Raw genomic sequence first — 22,857 nt, 5'->3', positions numbered from 1 at the left:
CGTACTATGTACTAATAGACTGGCAATAGGGGGAAAGGGATTGTTAGTAATGGAGACTCTTAGTAATTAGGTCGACCTCCTCGCGGTTCCCCCTAGAAACTATCATGGTTAAATCTTGATGAATTCATCATGATGGGCTAACTGGCCTGTTTTCATTCTCATCGATCACCCTGTACTCGTGTCCCGTTAGTGCAGGCGGGGTTACCATTCCATTTTCACCCATCAAAAAAAAAAAAAAAAAGACTGGCAATGCAATCACAAAAACGACAAGAAAATGTGATTACATTTGTGTGCGTGCAATGTCAATGTTGCATAGAACAGTGCTGCACCAAGCACATTCTGTTTACATGATTTATCGATTCTGTATTCGATCGCAAATCGAATCTCAAAATATCAGTTATATTTGACAATTAGTAATTAAAAATTTAATAATAATTTATTTATTTCTTTAACTTCAGTAGACATGTAATAAATTTTACGTAGTATGTACGTATTATGTAACAATTTTGTATTAAAAGAATTACATTTTTAGAAACCAAATATCTTTATAGACTTTAAACAATATATGTTATAATATTTATAGTAGTGTATTTTTAACCGACTTCAAAATTAGGACGAAGTTCTGAAATCGGTTGTATTTTTTGTTTGTTACCTTAGAACTTCGTTATTAATGACGATAATTCCTTTATTTATTTGATATACTCGTGCAGTTACATAAAACTTTTATTACAGTCGCTTCAGTAATTTGGATTTTAAATCAAACTAATTAGTTTTGTCACGATCAATGTATGAATACATTGCTAATCTTAAAGATAGATATTATACTTACATTTTTTTTTTCCCGGGAGACTTCGTACAAAAGTCATCTGCTTGGGTAGTTATGTGTTATTCGTAATTTTGCCATAAAGTAGTAATAATTGCATGGCTATGTTTCAGTTTGAATGGGGAAATTTGTGAGATATGACGGTGAAATTTCAGGGTACTGACGTAATAGCTTACTCTTCAGAGTTCGCAACACATGAAGGGTATCACGGGCGACACAATATACTTTGTTATGTCTATGGTATCCACAGGTGATGGTTACCATTCTCCGTTAGCTTGTTTGAAAAAAATATATATAATGTTTCACTCTTAAAACTGAAACACAAATAATACAACAACTATAGAAATATGGGGTACATTTCGCTTGATAAAAGGCTTATCAAAATCGGCTCATAATTAGCAAAGATATTGTATAATTTCTTACGGATATAGCTAGAGTTGTAATATTTTATAATCACGTTCGTAACTAAAACAAATATAGTTTACGGCAAATAAGTAGATAATATACGAAATATAGCTGTATACATATTTATCATTGCCTCGCATTATGGTTTTCTGAAAAAGTTTAACAAATGTCAAATTAAATGTCAATTTTATCCTTGTCAAATTGTTGAGAAATTTCTAGTGAAATTACTGCGCTGTCCTATTTTTCTGAAGAATTTTAATTAGTATTTACATTAAGATGAGTTTTATTGCTAGAACTAGGACGTCGTTATTGCCTGCTATCTGTAATGTAAGGTAAATAGAAATTTACTACCGGCACATGAGGTTACGCAATCCACTCATTATTTTTTATCCAATGCCTACAAACGCTGGTGCTCATCGTTTAATTTAGTCGTTCTATAATCTTTTATTAACTACGTTCGATGCTATTTTAACATACAGTATGCATATTTGCATTTATAGAATTATTACCTACCCACCATGCTTCCATGAGCCTTTAGTTGAAATAAAATTCATCACCTATTTTATCCTCTTCACATATATTTTGAGGTATATTAAGCAATTTATATATCTTAAATGCTAGTGGTACGGTATTTTTGCAAGTATGCAACTAATTAGCTTGTTGTATTAAGACCTACTTATTGGAATGCTATAATTTTGTCCATGGAAAATATACAGTAAGATAAATGGTTTCTTTAAATAATTAGAAAAACCATTATTCACACATAATTTACAATATTGTGCAATATGAAATATCCTTAAAAAATAATATAAAATATAGCCCATAAACAGTCTGATTTTGGAGTGATAAAAAACAAAATACCACCATAACCATATTCAGTTTCTATTTGTGATAATTAGATCTTGGTAAGTCTTTTTCCCCTCTATTTGTTACTATTTATTAAAAACAAAACATCAGTGACAATGAGTCATCTTGGCAGATTATTATCTCTCTTGTTTTTATATACTTGAATGATATCATTTGTTTACATTTATGCTTCACTTTAGGTATATCTAAATATAGTTTGTTCTTTTTTATATATACTATACTGACTTGAGACAATAATATCAATATTTTCAATATGTAAGTGTTCATTTTAAACATTAAAAAATATGATTAATAGTCCTCTGTTTTTTTTAATATTGTTCTATTTTATTTTATAATCTTTTTTACTTGTATCTTGTGTTTGTATCTTCTAATAAAGTCATTATCATTTATATCTAAAGTGCTCATCTCTAAACATCTAAGTAGGTTATAGTGTAAAAATATTTTTGTTTTTGATTATGGTTTATTTTTCCATTATTATTTAATATAATTGAATTTGGGTCTGTGTTGTGATGTGTTTGGATACAAAACAGTTTTAAAAGTGCTTTTTTGTATAAAAGTGATGACAGATTGTGTGAGTGTATATTTATTCTCCACACATTTGTGTCTTATCAACATAGGATTTGAAATTAAGATCTATATAAGAATAGAAGTTTTTTTTTATAACAAGAGGATTGATGAAACATTGAAGTTTTACTTCACATATTTTATGTCCAAATTTGCCACATTATAGGAGAGCAAAGAAGGCTTAGTCAATTTCTATTTCTGATTGTATTATAATATTTTTTTTTGTAACATAAAGCTTACATAGAGAAGGTGATAATTAATTTAGGCAATTTTCATTACAATCATTGCATAAATTTGATACATAAGAACTTAAAAAATGAGTTACTAAAAGTTAGAATTTTAATCGAGTATTACTATTATCATACTGTCCAGGTAGACCAGTGTAGGGTTTCATTTTACTTTTTACATAGTTTTGTTTGACAACTTTTTAATGATATAACAGTTTGTCAACCATTGTTAATTTGTAATCATAAATATATTTAAGTATTAATAAATAGTAGATGTTATTATTTGTTGTAGAGATCATGGGCCCAAGGTGCCAATATAAAGCGTTATTTATTTTTTATGCAACTTAGAATGGCAAATAACTTGACAGCTTACGTGATGAAAAGTGGTAACGGTCACCTATAGACATGAGCAGTACCATGGACATAACAGAATATACTGTTTCGCCCATGATACTCTCCATATATTGTCATTCCTGAGAACTCAGGTGTTATTCCTCTATATCTAAATTGTTTGTAATATATTAATAAACAAAATTTATATATATCACTTTATATTCAAAGTACAAAGTCTGCTTTGATTTAGTTTAAATGGTGGTGTATGATATGTTCGAAGTTATTAAGTTATATCTAATTTTCAGAATGTATTCCGGTGAGCCTGGTTCTGGAGCTGGCAGAGGTGGTGGCGGTGGTGGCTCCATCCGCGAGGCTGGTGGTTCATTTGGCAAGATGGAGGCTGCCAGGGAAGATGAATACTTTTATAAGAAGGTTGGTAGCTAATGTTTTTTAAATATTACTTTAATCAATTTAATTAAACAATGTAGGATTGGGCAGTATAGTTTTCAATCAGTTGTAATCTTCCAAGTCTGTTGAAAATACTAGGTATATATACCATAAGTGGTCACTAAAACAAGTCTTAGCCCCTTGAATATACTTTTTGATAATTTTGATAAACTATATAAATATTTGATTGTATTATTATTTGTTGTTACCATTTTTACTCAATACTATGTCTTGAAGATATTCATGGGCGATGATAGCCACATTCCATCAAGTGTACTCGTTTACGTCCCTAACAATAAAAAATATTAATTCTTCCCTTCTATAAAAATAGTTTTATGAAAAAATGTCGTGGTCGCTGTTATTACCTAAATTGATAAGAATAATGTTATAATACTGTATAAATACATTGTTGGTTGTATTATAATATGGATAACTTTGTTTTTATGTATCATAGAATGGCAAACAAATTGATGGTGCACCTGATGGAAAGTGCTGTCACCTAACATAATATAACAGTAACCTAACATAACAGTATACTGTTTTGCCCATGATATCCCTCATGAGGATTAAGGTGTTATGCCTCTGAATCCTGTAAATTCACTGCCATATCCCATTCTTTACAGCCATGCAAACACAACTGCTTTACAGTTGAATAATGAATGGCTTAGAGGTACACAAACAAACGATTTTTGAACAAAGTTTCCCTCTGGTTATGTTTATATTTTTCTGTTTTAATACCTTTTAACAGATTCTAGCATTAAAAATACTGTCATCGTTAGATGGCGCTGTATTTGAAAATTATAGTTTAATAAAATATGGAAAGATATAGAAGTTTTATAAAATGGATAGAAATTTTATTTATAAAAAAATATTATATACTAAAAAATACTATTTATTGATAATAATTGTCAATGCCTTTTTTTTCTTCCAGCAAAAAGAACAGATCCAGAATTTAAAAGGACATTTGAGCAAAGAGATTGCTTTCCATCAGGAGCAGATTAAACGTCACGAAGATGCTATTAGGCGACACAAGGAGCAGATGTCTGAAATGGACAACAAATAAACGATATATTAAATTTGTTGTGAAACCTTTTGGCATAAAATTTAAGCACATATAAGTAACATTACTTAGTTTATATAATAAAAATAAATAAGTCTAAATTTTTTATCCTTAGAGAGGATGTTACTTACTGATTTTATTTTCTTTAGTTTTTAGTTTGAAGTTTGATCTGAAATATATTATTTATAGAAGTAATTTTTGTTTTGTTGAGACGAAATGTCTATCACATACAGAAAGTACCTACTTAAACAGAAAACGAATTACCTATATTATATATTATACTCATGAGGCATATCACATTATCAAATTTATATATTTGAAAATAAAAACGAGACCATTTCTTATCTCATCTGTTATTCCTTAGTTACTATTTAACATATTGGTAATATAATAAAACGAATAACGCCATCTAGCGTGTATTTTCAACTCTACTGATTTTAATACTTTCTAAGTAGTTATTTCAATTCAAGTAATTTGAAAGGAATTATAGAGTGCGCCAATTTGTTAACTACGAGTAGTATCATAATTATTAGAAATATGATGTACTAATAATAACACTTGTTCTATATTATAACAAATAATATAATGCAATAATTATGATATATATATATATATATATATATATATATATATATAAATTAGAAATGTTATTTTTATGTTGCAATACCACATTTAAGTTTGTCATCCCGAAATATAGGTTTACCATAGATTTTGAATTTGCTTTTTTCATAATATATTTAAATATTGTTACGATTGCTACATTTAAATCTATATGCAATGACTTGTTTGTTTTGACGCATGTTCAATGGAATATAACACGGTCGTCGCCCCAGCAGATAGTTCTGGCCGCTCCGCGTCTAAATTTAGAACAAGTTCATTCCTTTGTGTAAGGAGACGTCTTTGGCTACTCGATCGAAACCGACACTGGTTAGGGTGTTTTTGTGGCCGTATTTTACGCTTTGATAGTACTGCGAGAGGCGTATTTTATTAGTGCAGATGACATGAAGTAGCTGGCTAGTTCCAACGGCAATCGGCCGACGACCGAGCGTCTGATGCGAGTGAAGTTAACCGCAGAGTAAACGAACGGGGCGCGCGCCTCCATCGCACTGAACTAAGCCCCAAGCGTCATTCAGTTTACTACAATCGCGCGACGACCCTGTATGTCGTTTCACGAGTTGTTGTGACCCGTGTATATAGTGTTAGTGGAATAACATAACAGCAAATTGTTTGGTGCTGTGTTAATAGTGCTGTTGTGCAATACTGCTGGTGCGACGGCTCCCATTCACTTGTTGTGATGCATTTGAGGATATATCTATGGCTGTCTTGTGTAGCCCTCGCAGGATATGTACGAGCGACAGAGGTAAGGGGACTCGTCTTAAATGCGGCATTCGGCCGGCTTTTTGTACTGTCGGAAGATGGTATTATAGGCACGTTCGAAGATTCTATATCGGTTGCATTTCGACAACACAACTGCACAGGTTGCATGCGCCTACTTGCGTAATTTTCAATGTCAACAATGAGTAATCTGTCTGGAGTGTAACTAGTTTTCTATAGATGGTGACAAGTTTGGGGTCAACCACGTTGCCGTCTGCTTGTTGTGGTTTAAAAATTTGAATGATTCTACGTCACATTGAGTCCTTGAACACGGACTAGATAATCGACAGGTAAACAATCGTTATCGTTGTCCATTCCCATCGATTTGTCGTGTTATTTTTGTTTCCGTATCGCATGCTATCGTGTGCGTAGAGTAAACACGAGTATCTATTCAATGAGAGCAGGGCACGACGGTATCGCCCACGTTTTTGGGAGAAAGTCGAGCTGGTACGACAAGCATAAATATATGTACATACCTATAGGCAATGGCATTGAACGCTCCCGAGTCCCGCTGTGCTTATAATTTCCTTTAAATGAACAGTGTAAGCTTGCAGGTACTATGGTTACTTTTGCATTCTTACCTGTGAATGACAGAATTAGGGATTCACAGATCTTATATCTGTATTCGACATATATCAACACAAAATACTATTTACAGTTACCTTTTCATGAAAAATGAATAAAACCTCATTAATATTTCATGAAAAGATAACTGTACTATTTTCTTCATCGAGTCAGAATATCTACTGTATGAGATTACGAATTAAAATGTTTGATATAAGCACCATTAAATGTACACTTCGACCTACTGAGATTTCTATTTGGCCGATTAAATTTCAGTCTTATCTTCAATGAAATAAGCACTGTATTGATTTTATTTACAAACTAAATCTTTACAGTAGCTACTAAATAAAATGGTATTTTGTTAGTTCCGATAGTAGAAGTGGCAATTTCTCAGTAAGAATTAAAAAAATAATCCAGATAGCTAGCGAGGCGGACTACCTTAAATAGAACACTTGATTGAATTAAATATTTATTTGAAGTAAAACATCATTAACAAGGTAGATTGCAAGAAAAAAAAAAAAAAAAACAATAAGCGATATTAAAAAGGAAGTTCTTATTTGTTTGTTTATTTTTTATTTCGTGACAATTTGTCAGTGGGCTAATTTTGACGTTTCTAGTCATATAAAAAATAATAATAAAAAAAGCAATCTTCGTCCATTTTATTCCGATTTTCGTAATCCTTTTTGAAATCGATACGGTTTACTTCACAGTTAATCCCATGTTAATTTTGCCACGATTGAAATTGGAAGTAAAATTAATAATTAATCAACAAAAGTCTTAATTAAATCTTGAAGCATTGGCACTCTAATTTTGAAGTTATATCGATTAATATTAAAACATAATATTGTTGTTCCTTGGTACTTTTTTTAAAACTATATTCTGCTTATTAGGATACTGACAAAAATTTACCGATTTATAGGCAATATTACAATAAAGTTAAACATAGTACATTATTGTCTTAACTTAGGTATGGACCTTGGTTAACAAATCAACAACTGAGCAAATAATTACGAGATGTTAGACATTAAACATAATAGTATAATTTATAGTAGTTAACATTAAAAAAAATACCTATCTAGATAATTCTATTGTAAAATTAATGAGCGATCAATGAAATGGTCGAAGGTCCTAGGCATTTCTTTTAATAAAGTAGTTATTGGTATTATTAAGTCATCAGCACGATATTCAAGGATGTCAGATGTAGTAAGTACATAGTATCATATCCAGTTAAAATTATTCTATCTTGTTAATATATTCTCTAGCAAATCTTATAAAAAGGTTTTACTTCCAATTGTCGTCAATTTCAAATGTATGTACTTATAACTATTATTTTTAAAAATTATAACCTCTTTAGCGCTAAATTAAACTTTTAAATTAAGAATTTAGAACTAGGTAAATACAATTTGAATATTAATCATTCGAAAAACAGCTCAATGTTATACAAATTAGGTACTATTTTAATTTAATGGCGGCTGTCTACCTCACGAGGGTAAGAGCTATGTGAATATAGGCCGTCCGTATCTATTGTTATCCAGTTTTTGTCCCTCGGACCCCAAACCCGTACTGCTGTGTAGAGAGGCAATGCTGCCTTAAATACATTGATATACAAAAAGATCCTAGATACACAATCAGAGACAAAAATTGCAGTAAAATAGAGAGAACAAGTGACGTTTGTAGCCAAATATTCTTATAAATTATGTAAAACCATTTCTTATTTATGACAAATATTCAATTAGCCATTACATTTTACAATAACCTTTTTTTTTGACACAGTTTTAAGTATGTCTTTTTATGAGTATGTAAAGCTTGGTTGTATATCAATGCTTAAATACGAATTAGAGGTAAACCTGACACTATTCGAGTATATGTATGCATGAAGAATAGAAATATTGTAATTCGGTTGCGTAAGGTCGTTTATAATTATCATAAATAGGTATCTTGTATTCTTGGGAGTGATACGGCCCTAATATTTGATACTGTACTAGCTATAACTTCGCCTATCTAGTAAATACTAGTACGTGTTTACCAAATTTAACGACGTTTAGTCCAGCCGTTAAAGCATCACAAGGTAATAAACAAACAAACATTTGTAATTTATAAGGAAACCGTGATTCCTAAGTCTACGAAGAGTCACTTTATATTATTGGGAACTAGAGGTGCTTAGCAAGTTGACAGCCCACCTGATGCAGTATGAAAAATAGCCTAAAACTTATGTCTATAAACAACACCATGAGCGTTATATACTGTCCCCAAGTTTACTCGAATAACGCCATAAATATCATGGAATATATACAACACATTGGTCCCTTGTGGCGAATCGCTAGGAATTAACCATGATGGTTTCTAGGGGCCGTGTGGAGATAGACCTGACAGGATATATCAAAGGATATGTCATGGGGATTAGCGTTCCTGTTACTAATGGCGAGGGTAATAATCCCTCCTCCCAATCAATTATGGTTAGAAGAAAATAATGATAAGACTTCGCAATATAATATAGGCTGTATAATACTCGACCAAAACTATATTTTCATAATAAGTTTTTTTTATACAACTTAGAATGGCAAACAAGCTGACGGCCCACCTGATGGAAAGTGGTAACCGTCGCCTATAGACATGAGCAGTACCATGGACATAACAGAGTATACTGTTTCACCCATGATACCCCTCATGCGTTGCCATTCCTGAGGTCTCAGGTGTTATTCCTCCGTACCCAGTAAATTCACGCCATATCCCACCTTTCAAACCGAAACACAGCTATGCAAACACAATTGCTTCTGCAATCGACTTTTGTACAAAGTCTCCCTCTGGTAAAAGTAATTCGTTAACATTATTTTTAATTAGTTTCGTTGCTCATCATTTCAGCCATCAACTGTCCATTGCTGAACACAAGTCTTCCCCATAAGGGGAGTTTCGCCAGTAGTTGCCACGCCTGGCAGGCGGGTTGGCAACCGCAGTTAGACTTTTAGAGATGTTTTAAGAGGGATGCTGCTACTCAGTCCTTTATCATTAAGTTCCTCTAGTCGCCTCTTTTGACACCCACATATTCTATGCCGGGACCACGCAGCCGTTTCGTTACTCTTTCAATATTTATTGTCAGATTGTACTCACAAAAATCTTATTTTTTTATTCATAAAAACGTTAAACGTCTCATATATTTTAGCTATTTAAGTGTTTTGTCTTTTTTTTCCTAGTTTGATAGAAAGAGACAAAATGCTCTCATAGCTAAAATTCTGTTTAGTTTTTATGAATAAAAGTATTAATCTGTTGAATTATGATTATTCGTAGAATAATTTATAATGTATTATGAATGGACACTTACTAAAATTAGAAGTGCGAAAGTGAATATTTCTTTGTGTCGTAATCCATTCATTTGTCAGCAAGTTTGGCATACACATAGTATTTGGCATGGAGAACGACATAAGCTACTTTTTATCCCGGTCAATCAATATAACGCCGGGTCATGTGGCCAAGTTCGCGGGAGCGGGCAATAAATATATATACGAGTATAACCAGTCAAAAGTACTATTGACTAGCAAAATCAGTCAAAAGTACTTTTGACTGTATGCTTTAGTCTATAATACTTTTAACTAAAATAACAGTTAAAAGTACCTTTTTTATCGTGGGGAAATGCATCATACATACTCATACGTCCCGGGGAGGCGTATGGGTAATGCCGGACTCCTACCGGCTAAAATCACCACGGCATCCCTCGCCACGCTATAATGTTGTGGACCCGGGTTCCCTTTCGAAGTCCACCGAGTCCCAACTACCTAAAGTATCTAACCTAATCGCAAATTTGCAGTCAAAAGTACTAATAACCAATAATTTTCAGTCAAAACCACTATCTAAATCAAATCTAGCAAAAACTAGTACAGGTTGGTCACCTGTACTAGTTTTTGCTAGATTTTACAAGTCAATAGTACTTTGGACTGGTTAAGAGTTTTGACTGCAACATATATACTGAACATATAACGCCATCTATTCCCAAACTAAACAAAATTTATACTATTAACTACTAGACAACTGAAAAATATATTTTTTTGCAGTACTTAATCGAGATATAGGCAGTAGTATACCTCTTAAAACATTACCAAAAGCCTATCTAATGGGCGAGGCCTATGTCCAGCAGTTGACACTTGACGACTGGTACTATGGTGATATGATGAATATGTAAATTATGTGTTTTTGGTCTGTTTGTCATTTCAGTATTACAAATAAAACACTACATAAAAAAAATTAACCCCAAAATAATATAAGTACTTACTCAGATCGATCCTGCAACTATTATATACTGATTCCATCAACTGTCAACCTGTAAATCGTAAAACTCACCATTATAACTCATCGTCCATCAATCCGCATCAGATAGGTCATTTTAAAAGTCATGCTCTCAGTACCCACTCAATGATGAAGCCCAAATCCATCATCTATATTATAATTCAACCAGCTGCAAACATTGGCATACGCGAGCGTACACCAAAAGCGCAAACGCAAGTGCTTGGGAACTCAAATCCAATACGTAGCACAAAAAAAAAACTATTATATACTACCAATGTTGCCAAAATAATTAAAGATTATGTCCCTCATAAAATCGAGTTCTATTGTTACAAAACCAGTTTTATTGATTTAAAAACTAAACTACGGAACCGATTTTAATAAAATACATATGGGACCAAATTGTAAGTATATTGTTGACAATGCAATTCATACATTTTTTAATATGGCAATTTTATTAGTTTGTGTTTGACGTATATAGAGCGAGACTCTCTGGTCTGATCTGGTAATTGCAAGGAAAAGAAATATCGTGTCTGTAATACTTTTTATAACTTTAAATATTAATAAATATATAAATAAGAATAGTGAGTTTAATTATAAACATTAATTACTCTGCAAAATTACTTCAAAATAATGTATATAATATTTTATTATATATTTGAATATTTTATTTAACTGTATATTTATTTATGTACTCTAAATATTAATAGTTGTAGCACTTCAGCTACCCGCTAACAATATGCTTTTCTAACTGCATTGGGTTGACTGGAAGAGATGTGTGTCAGAGATAAGTTCACCCTTGCTTACAATATTTATAAATGCATTAATAATGTAATTTACAAGTGCAATAAAGAATATATAAATATATATATATATATATATATATATATATATATATATATATATATATTTTATAAAATAATTAATAACCAAAATGAGAACTTTCTTCTTTTTTATGTCGGTTGATAAAGAATAATCGTTATAAAGGTTGAGTTAGGAAAAATAATATATAGGACTCCACATCAAAGGATGGATGCGGAACAGGCTATTGTTTTTAATTATTTTCTTATCCCGCACCGCCATGGGTCCGGGGACACCATTCATAATCATAGGACAGCCAACCTACGTCATGTCATGACAACGAATCTTCCGCTCTAATACACCATTTGATTACTGTGTGATTTTTCGACCAACTTAAAAAAGGAGGTTTTAATTTGCTCGTATTTTATACTAGTGACTCGCCCCGGCTTTGCACTTGTAGAGATTGATTTTTGACATGATTTTTAGTATTCTTTCCGTTTATATTTAATACAAACAAAAAATCAAATCTTTTCTCTTTATAGTATTACCTATTTTAGGTACATGCGTACATGATATCTTCGTCCATTTTTAACCGATTTCGATTGTTCTTTTTTCATCGGATAGGTTTCTTTTCTGTCATTTATAATTCACTATTTAACATAGGGATTCCTATACATTGCCACTTAGGAGCTGTACCATAGGACTTATACTACATCGTGTATCAAATCTGGAGGCACCATCTAGGGTTTTTTGACATTTATAAAATTCCTGGCTTGATCTAGTATTGAGTCACTCTATACCTGAAAAGTGAAGTAACTCTAGCCTGAGCTATTGGTTTCATCATCTTATCACCTATCATGTCGACATCCACACAGTTTCTCTCGGTTCACCATTCAGGTCAGTCAACCATTCAGGTCAATGCTTGTGGAATTCGTCTGGATGGGCTAACTGACTTGCTTTCATCCTCACCTATCATCTCCCACTGATGCCCCGTCAGGTTATACCGATAGCGCAGGCGAGATTACCATTCCATTCACATCTATTTAAAAAAAGGACGGGTAGAATGCCGTAAAAGATGAGAAGTCAGGTCGAGTTGGTCCATTGTGATATGTTCATAACGATTAAATTATTTGTAGAGAAGACCTCATGCAAGTCGACTAGACTGACAGACGGATGGAGCAATATACTTTTGCTAGCAATGGGGTCACTACTAGCAGTTCTCTATTCCCCCCGGAATGCTCCAATTTAGGATACGCGTTATCTGTTCCGCTCAATATCCGTTCATTCCATACAATATTATCATTATTGCATTAAAATGTAGGCAGGTGGGTTATCTCGACTTTGCATGTCTTATCGCGTTTTTAACACAAATATGACACCTTCGTAAGACCTTCGTAATACTGAATACTGCATTGTGCGCGTTATAAATTTGTTCCGATGAGAATTACCGTATGATTTGCTATTATCTGCAATAAATTCCATAGAACTTGGTAATGAAAACAAAATAATAGGTCTGACCTTAAACAGTCCGCCGATATCTATCAGTTGTGCAAGTAAAAAATCAATCAATTGATTAAATATTTCGATTTGTTAGTTTGAAGAATTTTTCTGTGATGATTTTCAACAAAACTATTACTTTTTCATTAATTTATATTGAAATAGACTGTATTTCTGAAATTTCTAAATCAAATTTTGAATTGTGATAAAATTAATATGAGACCAACACGAGAATAACCGATTATCGACTACAAAAAGACTTACATTTTTTATAATATTAGAATTATTTTTGCAAGAATAGAATTGTCTAAGATATTAATAATATATAAAGAATACAAGCGAATTAGGAGATAAATCCCATGGGATAGGCAACATAGATTGCCTGTATCTGTAACTGTATTAATAATTGTTTTTTAACAATAAAATATTGTACAAATGAATATTTTGATATAATAATTATATAAATACACACACACATACACACGCACGCACGCACGCACGCACGCATGCATATAAATATATAAAATTTGGGATAGTTTACTAGAATATTTTCAAAGTGAACCTTATTTTTTATGTTGAAAACATGCCTAAGTTGTTTCGTTCCATGTTCCACAAACACAGTTATCGGTAAATATGCTACACAGAAGTGAGGCAATTAAATGTGTTTTAAATAGTACACTTGCATGCCATTTAGCATGCATACTTACATATACTCAATTCTGTGATAACATTACGTTTATTAATAGGTGTTATAATATTTAAAAAAATAACACGGCAAATTCTAAGACCTTTTCTTTTGTAAGAAGATAATATAATTTATGTAAACAGACAAACAATTACAATTCACAGCCCAAACAAGACACTAGATTTTAGGTCCCTCAGTAAAAAATTACATGAAAATATTATAGCTATAATCAATATTCATATAACCGTTTTATTCAGCGTCAAAACACTTATTATACACACGTTTGAAGTAGTTAAATTTCAGTTTTATAAATAGATATGAAATAAAAATACTAGATGCACAACCCTAGTCTAAAAAGCGACACTGAAAATATAGTGCAATCACCCAGTTGTTTGGCAACAAAGGCATTGTTTTATACTAATCTTTTTTATTAAGTTATCAGTGAAGTTTACAGATAAACGTGTTTACTAAGAGATTTCATAAGACATAGACTTATTTCGATATGTGACTAGGAATCCACTAAAATATGCTTTTTAATTATCATTTGGGACAATTTTAAGTGTAAGAGTACATTTTGCACTGGCTTCTTGAAAAGAGTAGAATTAATAATTGTAAATATGAGTACGTATAACTATCAGTACAAAGTATATAAACACAAATTATGAAGTTAGATACTTCTAATTCTAAGTTTGCTGCATTTTATAGTCTGGTACTGGCTAGACTAGCTCTGTAGCTAGAGTAAATCTGCTTTCAGTACATTGCACTTGCTTTTATATAACCGTCATTAAAAATAACAAGTGTGAATATGTACATTAACTCCCCATTTAATTATTACGAAGAGACGAGCTGTCGTGTGTTTATTTCTAGATGTTTTTTTGTGTAAAAATTTTCTGTTTTTGTTTTGAGGAATTATTATTAAGTGCATTGATTTGTGAGCATGTCTGCATGGTTAGTCAAGTGGAACAAAACTGTTAAACGATTTTCTTTTTTTGTAATAAATATTATGCTATTTCTTTACCATAATCGCTTCTAAGTGGAATGTCTCTTATGCGTCACCTCTACCGTACCAGTTACTCGAGGCTGCATTGTGTGGTGTTGGTACAGTCATTTAAATGAGACCCAAAATATCTTGCACTCCTTTAAAAGTGTTCCGTTTCACAGCAGAATCAGATAAAACCCAGTATGAATTGCAGAAAACTTTCTAAGCCGGATTTTATAATCGGAATTTCCATGATCCAGAAGGAACCTTAATTTTAATTGTTAAACTTTTAAACGGCGAATTCATTAAAATTCCTCGGAGAACTTTTAACGAGGGGAATCATCTTTATCTATTGATCATTTCAATATGGTGCTAAATTTTCAGTTTCAAAACTAGCTACCACTGTCTGTCATTGTTTCAAAACCAGACAGTTAAGTTTAATCGACTCTCCAATTAAACTAACCAACTATCAGCGAGTGCTAATTGGAACAGTTGAAATGGTTAGGCCGCAAAAGGAAACCCGGCAAATATTTGAGACCGTTGATGGAAAATAAATAGAACTGCCGCCGGTTCAAAAGAAATGTTTACGTTTGAGAAAGTTAATGTAAGCCCTCTTTTAAAGAGTTAATCTGTTTGGAGCCTTTGTATCTGAAAATGTATACAATTGTACAAGAAGCATGTCATCAAGGGTGTGTATTGTAGTTCTTTTATGAGTAATTTTGATATTATTAAAAAGTGGAAAAAGATTTTTTTAAATTAAGAATATTTGCTGTTTTTTAAGTCAAAGGAGATCTATAGAGAGAGTTCATATTTTCCAAGGAAATATTCCGTTGCATGACATTAACTCACAGTGGCGTTGAGCCGTTGGGGCTCCCAACATTAAAAATATAATTATGCGAAGTACATTCTTTCTGCGCCAGTTAATGCCTTGCTATCTTTTGCAGAATCAGCTGTCCTGGTGTATGACATATCTAATAATGCTGACTTCATGAGATGAGAAGAGGTTCAATACTTGATATCCAAAATAAAAATGGAACATCATTTCCTGGCTATAAGTGTGATGTTCTCTAACATTTTATCATCTGAACTATACCAGATCGTGAGGATTATCATAATCTTCAAAGGTCTCTTATATTTTTTCTGTGTGTGTGTGTGTGTGTGTGTTGTCCTGTACAAAACCTTATAGGGTTTTTATCCAAAATGATTAAAATGTGAATGTATTTTTAAGCAATTCCAAATTCAAAAAGGTTTGAATTTGTCTTTTCTTTGCGGAGCACAAAACTGCTTACTTCTAAAGAAATTCGACTTGCCTCAGTATCAGCCCTTATGTGTCCACTGCTGGACATAGGCCTCCTCCATAAACCACCACAAGGAACACAGTCTTGAGCCACCTGGTTCATATTGGTATTTATATAGGTAATATATAGGTTAATATATATAATGTTGGTAACTGTAACGTGAAAAATGGTAAATGACTTACACTCAGTAATTTAAAACATGTATTTCGATCGCATATCGCTGCACAGTACCTGGTAAATGTTAATTACTTACACTGAGAACAAATTAACTACTGTCATTACCCTTTGTAAGGGTCATTGTCCGTTGTTTATATTATTTGAAAACAATGCTATGTGATAGTAATTTGCTGTGTATACAATAGATGCCCATGTTTGCAAGTCGTTAGCCTTGTTTTAACTAGTTTGTTTGGCCATGCACAACCAATATATAGGTCGGGAAGTTACTTTGGGTAAGTGAATATTTTAATCAACGATAATTAAGATTGTGCTGTGTCAATTGTGGTAAAATCAGTTAATTTGCTTTAAAAACTAATCTATAAATATATCTTTTCAGATAAAAAAATAATTTTTCAAGTCAGTAGACGACTGACGAAGTTATGAGGTAACATCATGAAAAAATACAACCAAATTGAAAAACTTCTTTTTGAAGTTTTTAAAAATATAATGATATGTCCAGCTATCTGGTAATAGTTACATCCATAATATTAATTACTTGCTAACTTTTGCATGATACTTCTTACGCGTTGGTTTCAAAAGTAGAAACATCAATGAAATACCCCACTATTGGACGAGGGATGGGCAGCAGCGTCCCTCTTAGAAAATTTCCAAAGCCTAACTGCGGTTGCCAATTCGCCTGCCAAGCGTGACATTTATTGGCAAACCTCCTTTATAGGTGAGGCTATGTTCAGCAGTGGAGAGTTAAAGGACACTTTGATGGCGTATCAAGATAAAAGACTACGATAGACTAGTACTAGACGACTAGTGATACTGTACAAATATACAGAAAGAAAGGTAGACATTTTAAAAATTATTGTTTTATCATTTTTATTATTCTTATCACGAATCCTTATATAAATTTTTCTTAAATACGAGTATCTTCCAAGTACAGATATCGTTTAGTTACAATATTATTACATTAGTATAAAACAATATACTTTCGAATTTGGTTGGGACGCATAGATTATGCTAGGCAGTAGCCTATTCAATAAGTATATTGGATTGGCAGAGGGAGCCAATTGCCTACAGGCTGTGTCTAATTTCATATCACGTTTCATGTGTAAGGTTCTGTGGACTTGACCTTAGTATTAGGCTTCATGTACTACCCCTAATACATACTTTATTGGTAATCTAAAAATTGATTATATTCCATTCTACACTCTCAATTCGTTTGTATTTTTTTTTTAACAAATTCATAGTTATTTAAAAAAATTCGCGTTATGAACTTGAAATTCAAATGGGATTTAGTTTTTTTAGTTTTTAAGTATCACATACATAAAAACTAAGTACGCAATGTATATTTGTCCTTGCATGGTTGTTTTTCGGTTGAATCATGGGATTATCATATCAGCCATTAACTGTCCATTGCTGAACATAGGACTTCCCTATGAAAAGTTTTACCAGTAGTTGCCACGCTTGGCAGACGGGTTGGTGGTTAGGCTTTGGTGATGTTTTAAGAGGGACGCTGCTGCCCATCTCTTGATCATTAAGTTCCCATAGTGGCCTGTTATGGCACCCACGGGTGACCTATTCTGTGTCGAGACCATACGTTGAAATGGCAGCGTATGATGAATGACATAAAACCATAGTATTCTGTGATATTCATGGTGTTGTTTATGTCTGTATGCAACGGTTGCCGTTTTCAGTATGTCCGCTTGCGCTATTTGTATATTTTCGCGGGATACCAATAAGGAATGATATGTGATAACGAAGTCCGGTCAGTTGGTCAGAAACGTTGTCGCGTCCTCTATAGAGGGTGCGTGGCCCTTTGAAAACCCCTGGATTTATCACACGCGCTACATTTATTCTTTATTGTATACAAAAGGAATTTAATCAGAAAAATAATTAAACATAATAATGCGCAGAGGCGAGCTTATCTCTAAAAGAGATTTCTTCCAACAAACTCAATATGAGATAAACTGACAGTTTATTAGTAGTTATAGGCATACATGTGTACCAATCGACTTAAATATTAAAAAAAAATTTATACAATAGTAAACACCGATAGATATAAAAAATGAATTAAAATATATATTAGTAAATATATTTTTTTATGCAATTTAAAATGTCAAACGAGCTGACGGCCCACCTGATGGAAAGTAGTAACCGTCGCCTATAGACATGAGCAGTACCATGGACATAACAGAGTATACTGTTTCGTCCATGATACCTCCCATGTGTTGTCATTCCTGATATCTCAGGTGATATTCTTCTGTACCTCGTAAATTTACTGCCATATCTCACCCTTCAAACTGGAACATAGCTATGCAAACACAACTGCTTCACGGTAGAAACGCGAATGGGACAGAGGTATTAAAGCAAACGACTTTTGTACAAAGTCTCTCACTGGTAAATATGTATAAATAGATAGATATATGTAATATATAATACACAAATATAATAAGTACGTACATCAGCATTTGTTACAAATCTGTTGACATACCAACTTGCGCTCAATTGTATCACAGCAAATTGGTTCAATCTGGTTAGTTCTGCGCCGTCCTACTGTGGCTAGTGTCGTTCCTAACTAGCCGCATCCTTCTTACTACAAGTACGTATTCTGTTGTACAATGAAGTATTTCATACAAGGACTTCTTTTAATAGAGCTACGTACCGTCTGTCATGGCTTCTACCTTCTCGTCCTGTTATTTGATACATAATATATTACAACATCCCGTCAAGTTCGCGTGTTGTTTGTTATTGTACCTCTTCTACATTTTTATAGTTTCCTAGTAGGAGATCAGCTGGAATGTTCGAGATATGGAGGTATTTTTTTACATATTAGGCCAGTTAATTTTTTTAAGCATAACAGGTTCGATTCTTGCCTAGTGTCATTACCTAAAACACACATTATAATAGTAATTATGAACCTGTCTTTAAAATTAAAATTATGAATATTTTTTTAGTTCAGAATCAATTTTGAATTAATGTTACGTTTTGTAGGGATCAACAAGCACTTTATTTATTTATTTATTTATTTATTTATTTAAGGACAACCAACAAAGCATACATTTATATCTACTTAAAAAATTCATGATAATATGGTTACATTATAAAATGCTGCCTCAATTAAAGGCCGCCACGACATGCGTATTCATAATATATAATTATTATTAAGAAAATTTATAAAAACTACAATACTAGTTATATAATAAATAGACTACAGTAATATTTTAAATTTCAAAGATTTGTACACTTATAATCTATACATATGTGCAATGATACATGCATGAATGAATTTAACAAAAAAATCTATACAAAGTTGATTTGAATTTCTTTAAGGTCGTGTTGATATCAATATTAATATTAGGCAATCGTGACAACTGACTATACACTTTAAAATACTGTTATGTTTTGATGAAACATGCACTCATACAAATTTTAAGTTAAACCTTTACCTTCAACTTTTTATATTTCGGAATGAATCCCATTGTATTAGATTTTAGAATTACAAATACAATATTTTTCAGTTCATATTGATTATGAGTTGGGTCGCGGCTTCACTCGAATGAATAAATATATTATGTTAAATTACGATATAATCTTATGTGTACAAATTTCATTCAAATCAGTTCAGAGGTGTTTTTGCGTGAGTCTTTTTATTTTTGATAGGTGAAAATGGAATGGTAACCCCGCCTGCGCTTACGGTATACGCTGGCGGGGCACCAATGAAGGGTGATCGATGAAAATGAAAACAGGCCAGTTAGCCCATCATGATGAATTCATCAGGAATTAACCATGATAGTTTCCAGGGGGCATCGCGAGGAAGTCGACCTGGTTAAGTATATTGCTAGCAATGGGATTCTTAGTCTCCATTACTAACAATCCCTTCCCCCCCTGCGTGAAAGAGTCCAAAAAGAAAAAATCGTGAACAATTCTTGTTGAATTCGCCACGATGGGCTAATTGATCTGCTTCATACTCACCTATCATCCTTCACAGGTGCTTCGCCGGTACATATCGATAGCGCGGATGGGGTTACCATTCCATTATTACCCATTAAAAAAAGTATAGTGGTATTGGTTGTTGTAATATCGAATTTAAATTTAAATATGAGATACAGAGATATAATTTAAGTGATCAGAATTGACCCCAATGTCATTTACCTAGTTTATTTTTACTATTATATGTACGTATATAGTAAGTGTATACCTACTTAGTAGCTATACTAATACATATACATATGTACTAATACATAGACATATGTAATAGTTTCAAAATAATTAATTTTTATTATCATTGTCTATTGTTCATTGTGAGACATTGTTTCTATATTCTATTCATAGACATAAGGCGGTGCTACTCTAGTGAGGAAAATAGATAATGATTATGGAAAAGTTTATATAAACACACCTGTCGGTTAATTAAATTCCAAGACATGAAACGCGCTAAGACAAGCAACTCGAATATGAACTTTTAACCTTTCTTATTAAATCGATTATGCTCACGAGTTATTTATATTTCGATTTTTCCGAGAACAGTGGCGCTGTTCGTGTTTATAGGCGTCAGTTACCATTTTCCATCAGGTGGACCGTCAGTATGTTAGCAATGCTTTTTAAAAAAAAGTGAGTAAGTAGTTCAGAATTGTCACAGATAATCTAATACAATACCCAAGTAGCAGGGTGACGTCTGAGACTCAAATAAGACGTCAGTTCTAAATCATTTTAGGGTCGGTGACTGAAAATGTACGTCAATATGACGAATAATTACTATATATATATGAATACTATCCATGATTTTCGGATTGATAATGATGTTTTTTTAAGGACTAAAACAATGGAAAATAATCTCTCGTTCGCGCTAATGGTTCACGTGGGCGAGGTATCACAGTGAGGGAAGTAGTTAGCACTCCTAGTACAACAAAGTGCAAACGAATCTATGGATAGAATCGTCATCGTTAGCGAGCCTATGAGAGAAATGAAATAGGGTTTTTTTTTCACATTTATTTGCATTTAAAAATACTTTTAACATGTTATTAGGGAAAAGGCATTGTTAGATTCAGAGCAAAATATCTTTCTTTTTTGACATTCTCGTGATTCCCTCTAGAACGCATTGTGGGTAATTCTTGTGGAATTTGTCACGACGAGTTAATTAACCTGCTTTAATGCTTTCCTATCATCTCTAGTGTGCCCCGGCATAGATTTTCCCTGCACTCCGGCACCCCTTCCTTTCTCGTGGGTGTCGTAAGAGGCGACTAAGGAAGGGCGAAGGATAGTCATCAGCATCCATCTTAAAACATCTCTAATAGTCTAACTGCGGTTGCCAACCCGCTTGCCAAGCGTGGCAACTATTGGCAAAACTCCCCTTATGTGGAAGGCTTATATCCAGCAGTAGACAGTCAATGGCATAATAATAATAATATTATCTCTTACTAGTGCGTCCCCAGCCTATAACTATATAACAGATGGGGTTACTATTTCATTATCACCCATAAAAACCCTTTGTCATCTAATCTAGAATAGAGTTTATATCGATCGGTACGCAACACGCAAGCACGGCCTCTAATGAGGTCAGCAATTTTCAAGATGAGTAGGTACAACACTAATTAGTGCTTCATATTCTAGAGTTGTTAGTACACGATTATACTGGAAAGCGAAATTTAATCGATTCATGTCAGCTTTATTATCTGTGGATGTATACAATTTATGGCCGTTTTGCACTTTACGAGTGTAGGGTTGTGCGTAATCAATAACTAAGCGGGTTTGTTAATTTTTTATTTTATTTTCCGAATTTTAGTCTGTACATGTGTCAATGAGTGTGTACTGCATTGTCTTCGAACTTCTGAATCGATACGTTATTTTAAGATATAGAAAAAAAAAAAAATTAACTACTTTACGTTTATTATACGAAGAAGTTGGGTATTTCTAACATTCGAATTTTGAAAATCGAAGTCATCTACACCTAATTATGTTTTTATAATTGCCTAATTTATTTATTTACGAGTATTTTCATATTGATTTGTTATATACAATTAAGTAGGTAAATTATTCCTATGTATTCCATGTTAAATACTTTCTATTTACTAATGGAAATTTGGCTGAAAATTGGCTTTTGTATAGACAGCATGGTTATGTTGTAATATGTTCTTTTCTTGAAGGTTATGTTGTCGTATCGGTTCGGAAATACTGCTGCTGGAATTTGATTCCAAAAAGTATTTGTGCGTGGAAGAAAGTGGCTTGAAAAACGCACGGTGGAGGACCGCCACTCGTCCAGAAATTTTAGTTTATGGCGGGTTGTACGATGGTGAAAATCAGCAGCAAGTTTATCAATACGAACAATTCCTCAGAACATTCCCCATGATAAATTCGATAGAAGATGCACAGAGACGCAACATCTCTTTGCAGTTTCAGTGGGTCGAGTATCACTAATATCCGTTGAGTAGTCTGCGTAAAAGAACAAACTTCTATTTGTACATATATCTCCACAAACTTTCGTATTTATTAA

The 22,857-nt window shown here is 32.8% G+C and overlaps 2 protein-coding genes and 1 long non-coding RNA gene across 5 annotated transcripts in view; 2 read left to right on the top strand and 1 right to left on the bottom strand.

Annotated features, from left to right (window-relative positions):
• Positions 1–1,400: 1,400 nt before the first annotated feature.
• LOC116413535 (ATPase inhibitor mai-2, mitochondrial-like) lies at positions 1,401–4,921 on the top strand. 2 transcript variants are annotated; one of them, XM_031913303.2, is made up of 3 exons: positions 1,401–1,560; positions 3,525–3,651; positions 4,598–4,921. In XM_031913303.2, the coding sequence occupies exons 1-3, from the start codon at positions 1,505–1,507 to the stop codon at positions 4,727–4,729; spliced, it is 315 nt and encodes a 104-aa protein (XP_031769163.1). In that variant the 5' UTR covers positions 1,401–1,504; the 3' UTR covers positions 4,730–4,921. The 2 variants fall into 2 exon arrangements, with proteins under 2 accessions (XP_031769163.1, XP_031769164.1); XM_031913304.2 differs by lacking the exon at positions 1,401–1,560 and adding an exon at positions 2,206–2,350.
• Positions 4,922–5,691: 770 nt separating this feature from the next.
• The window catches only part of LOC113518375 (syndecan), a 362,685-nt gene continuing 345,519 nt past the window's right edge, over positions 5,692–22,857 (top strand). The window contains exon 1 of one of the 2 annotated variants that reach the window (XM_026903265.3): positions 5,692–6,086. In XM_026903265.3, the coding sequence (XP_026759066.2) occupies positions 6,021–6,086 (66 nt within the window). In that variant the 5' untranslated portion in view covers positions 5,692–6,020. The remainder of the gene's footprint in view (positions 6,087–22,857) is intronic. The other variant, XM_031912982.2, reaches the window with a different exon arrangement.
• Positions 6,577–19,339, bottom strand: LOC128200207 (uncharacterized). The gene is made up of 3 exons (XR_008252605.1): positions 19,030–19,339; positions 10,929–10,976; positions 6,577–6,681 (listed from the first exon to the last, which is right to left on the bottom strand). It is a non-coding gene; the product is annotated as an uncharacterized LOC128200207 (long non-coding RNA).

Source organism: Galleria mellonella, unplaced genomic scaffold (assembly GCF_026898425.1).
Source record: "Galleria mellonella isolate WM207_F2 unplaced genomic scaffold, CSIRO_AGI_GalMel_v1 utg171, whole genome shotgun sequence".
Lineage (NCBI taxonomy): Eukaryota > Metazoa > Arthropoda > Insecta > Lepidoptera > Pyralidae > Galleria > Galleria mellonella.
The sequence above is the reverse complement of the archived record's forward strand: the minus strand, read 5'-3'. Positions and strand labels throughout refer to the sequence as shown.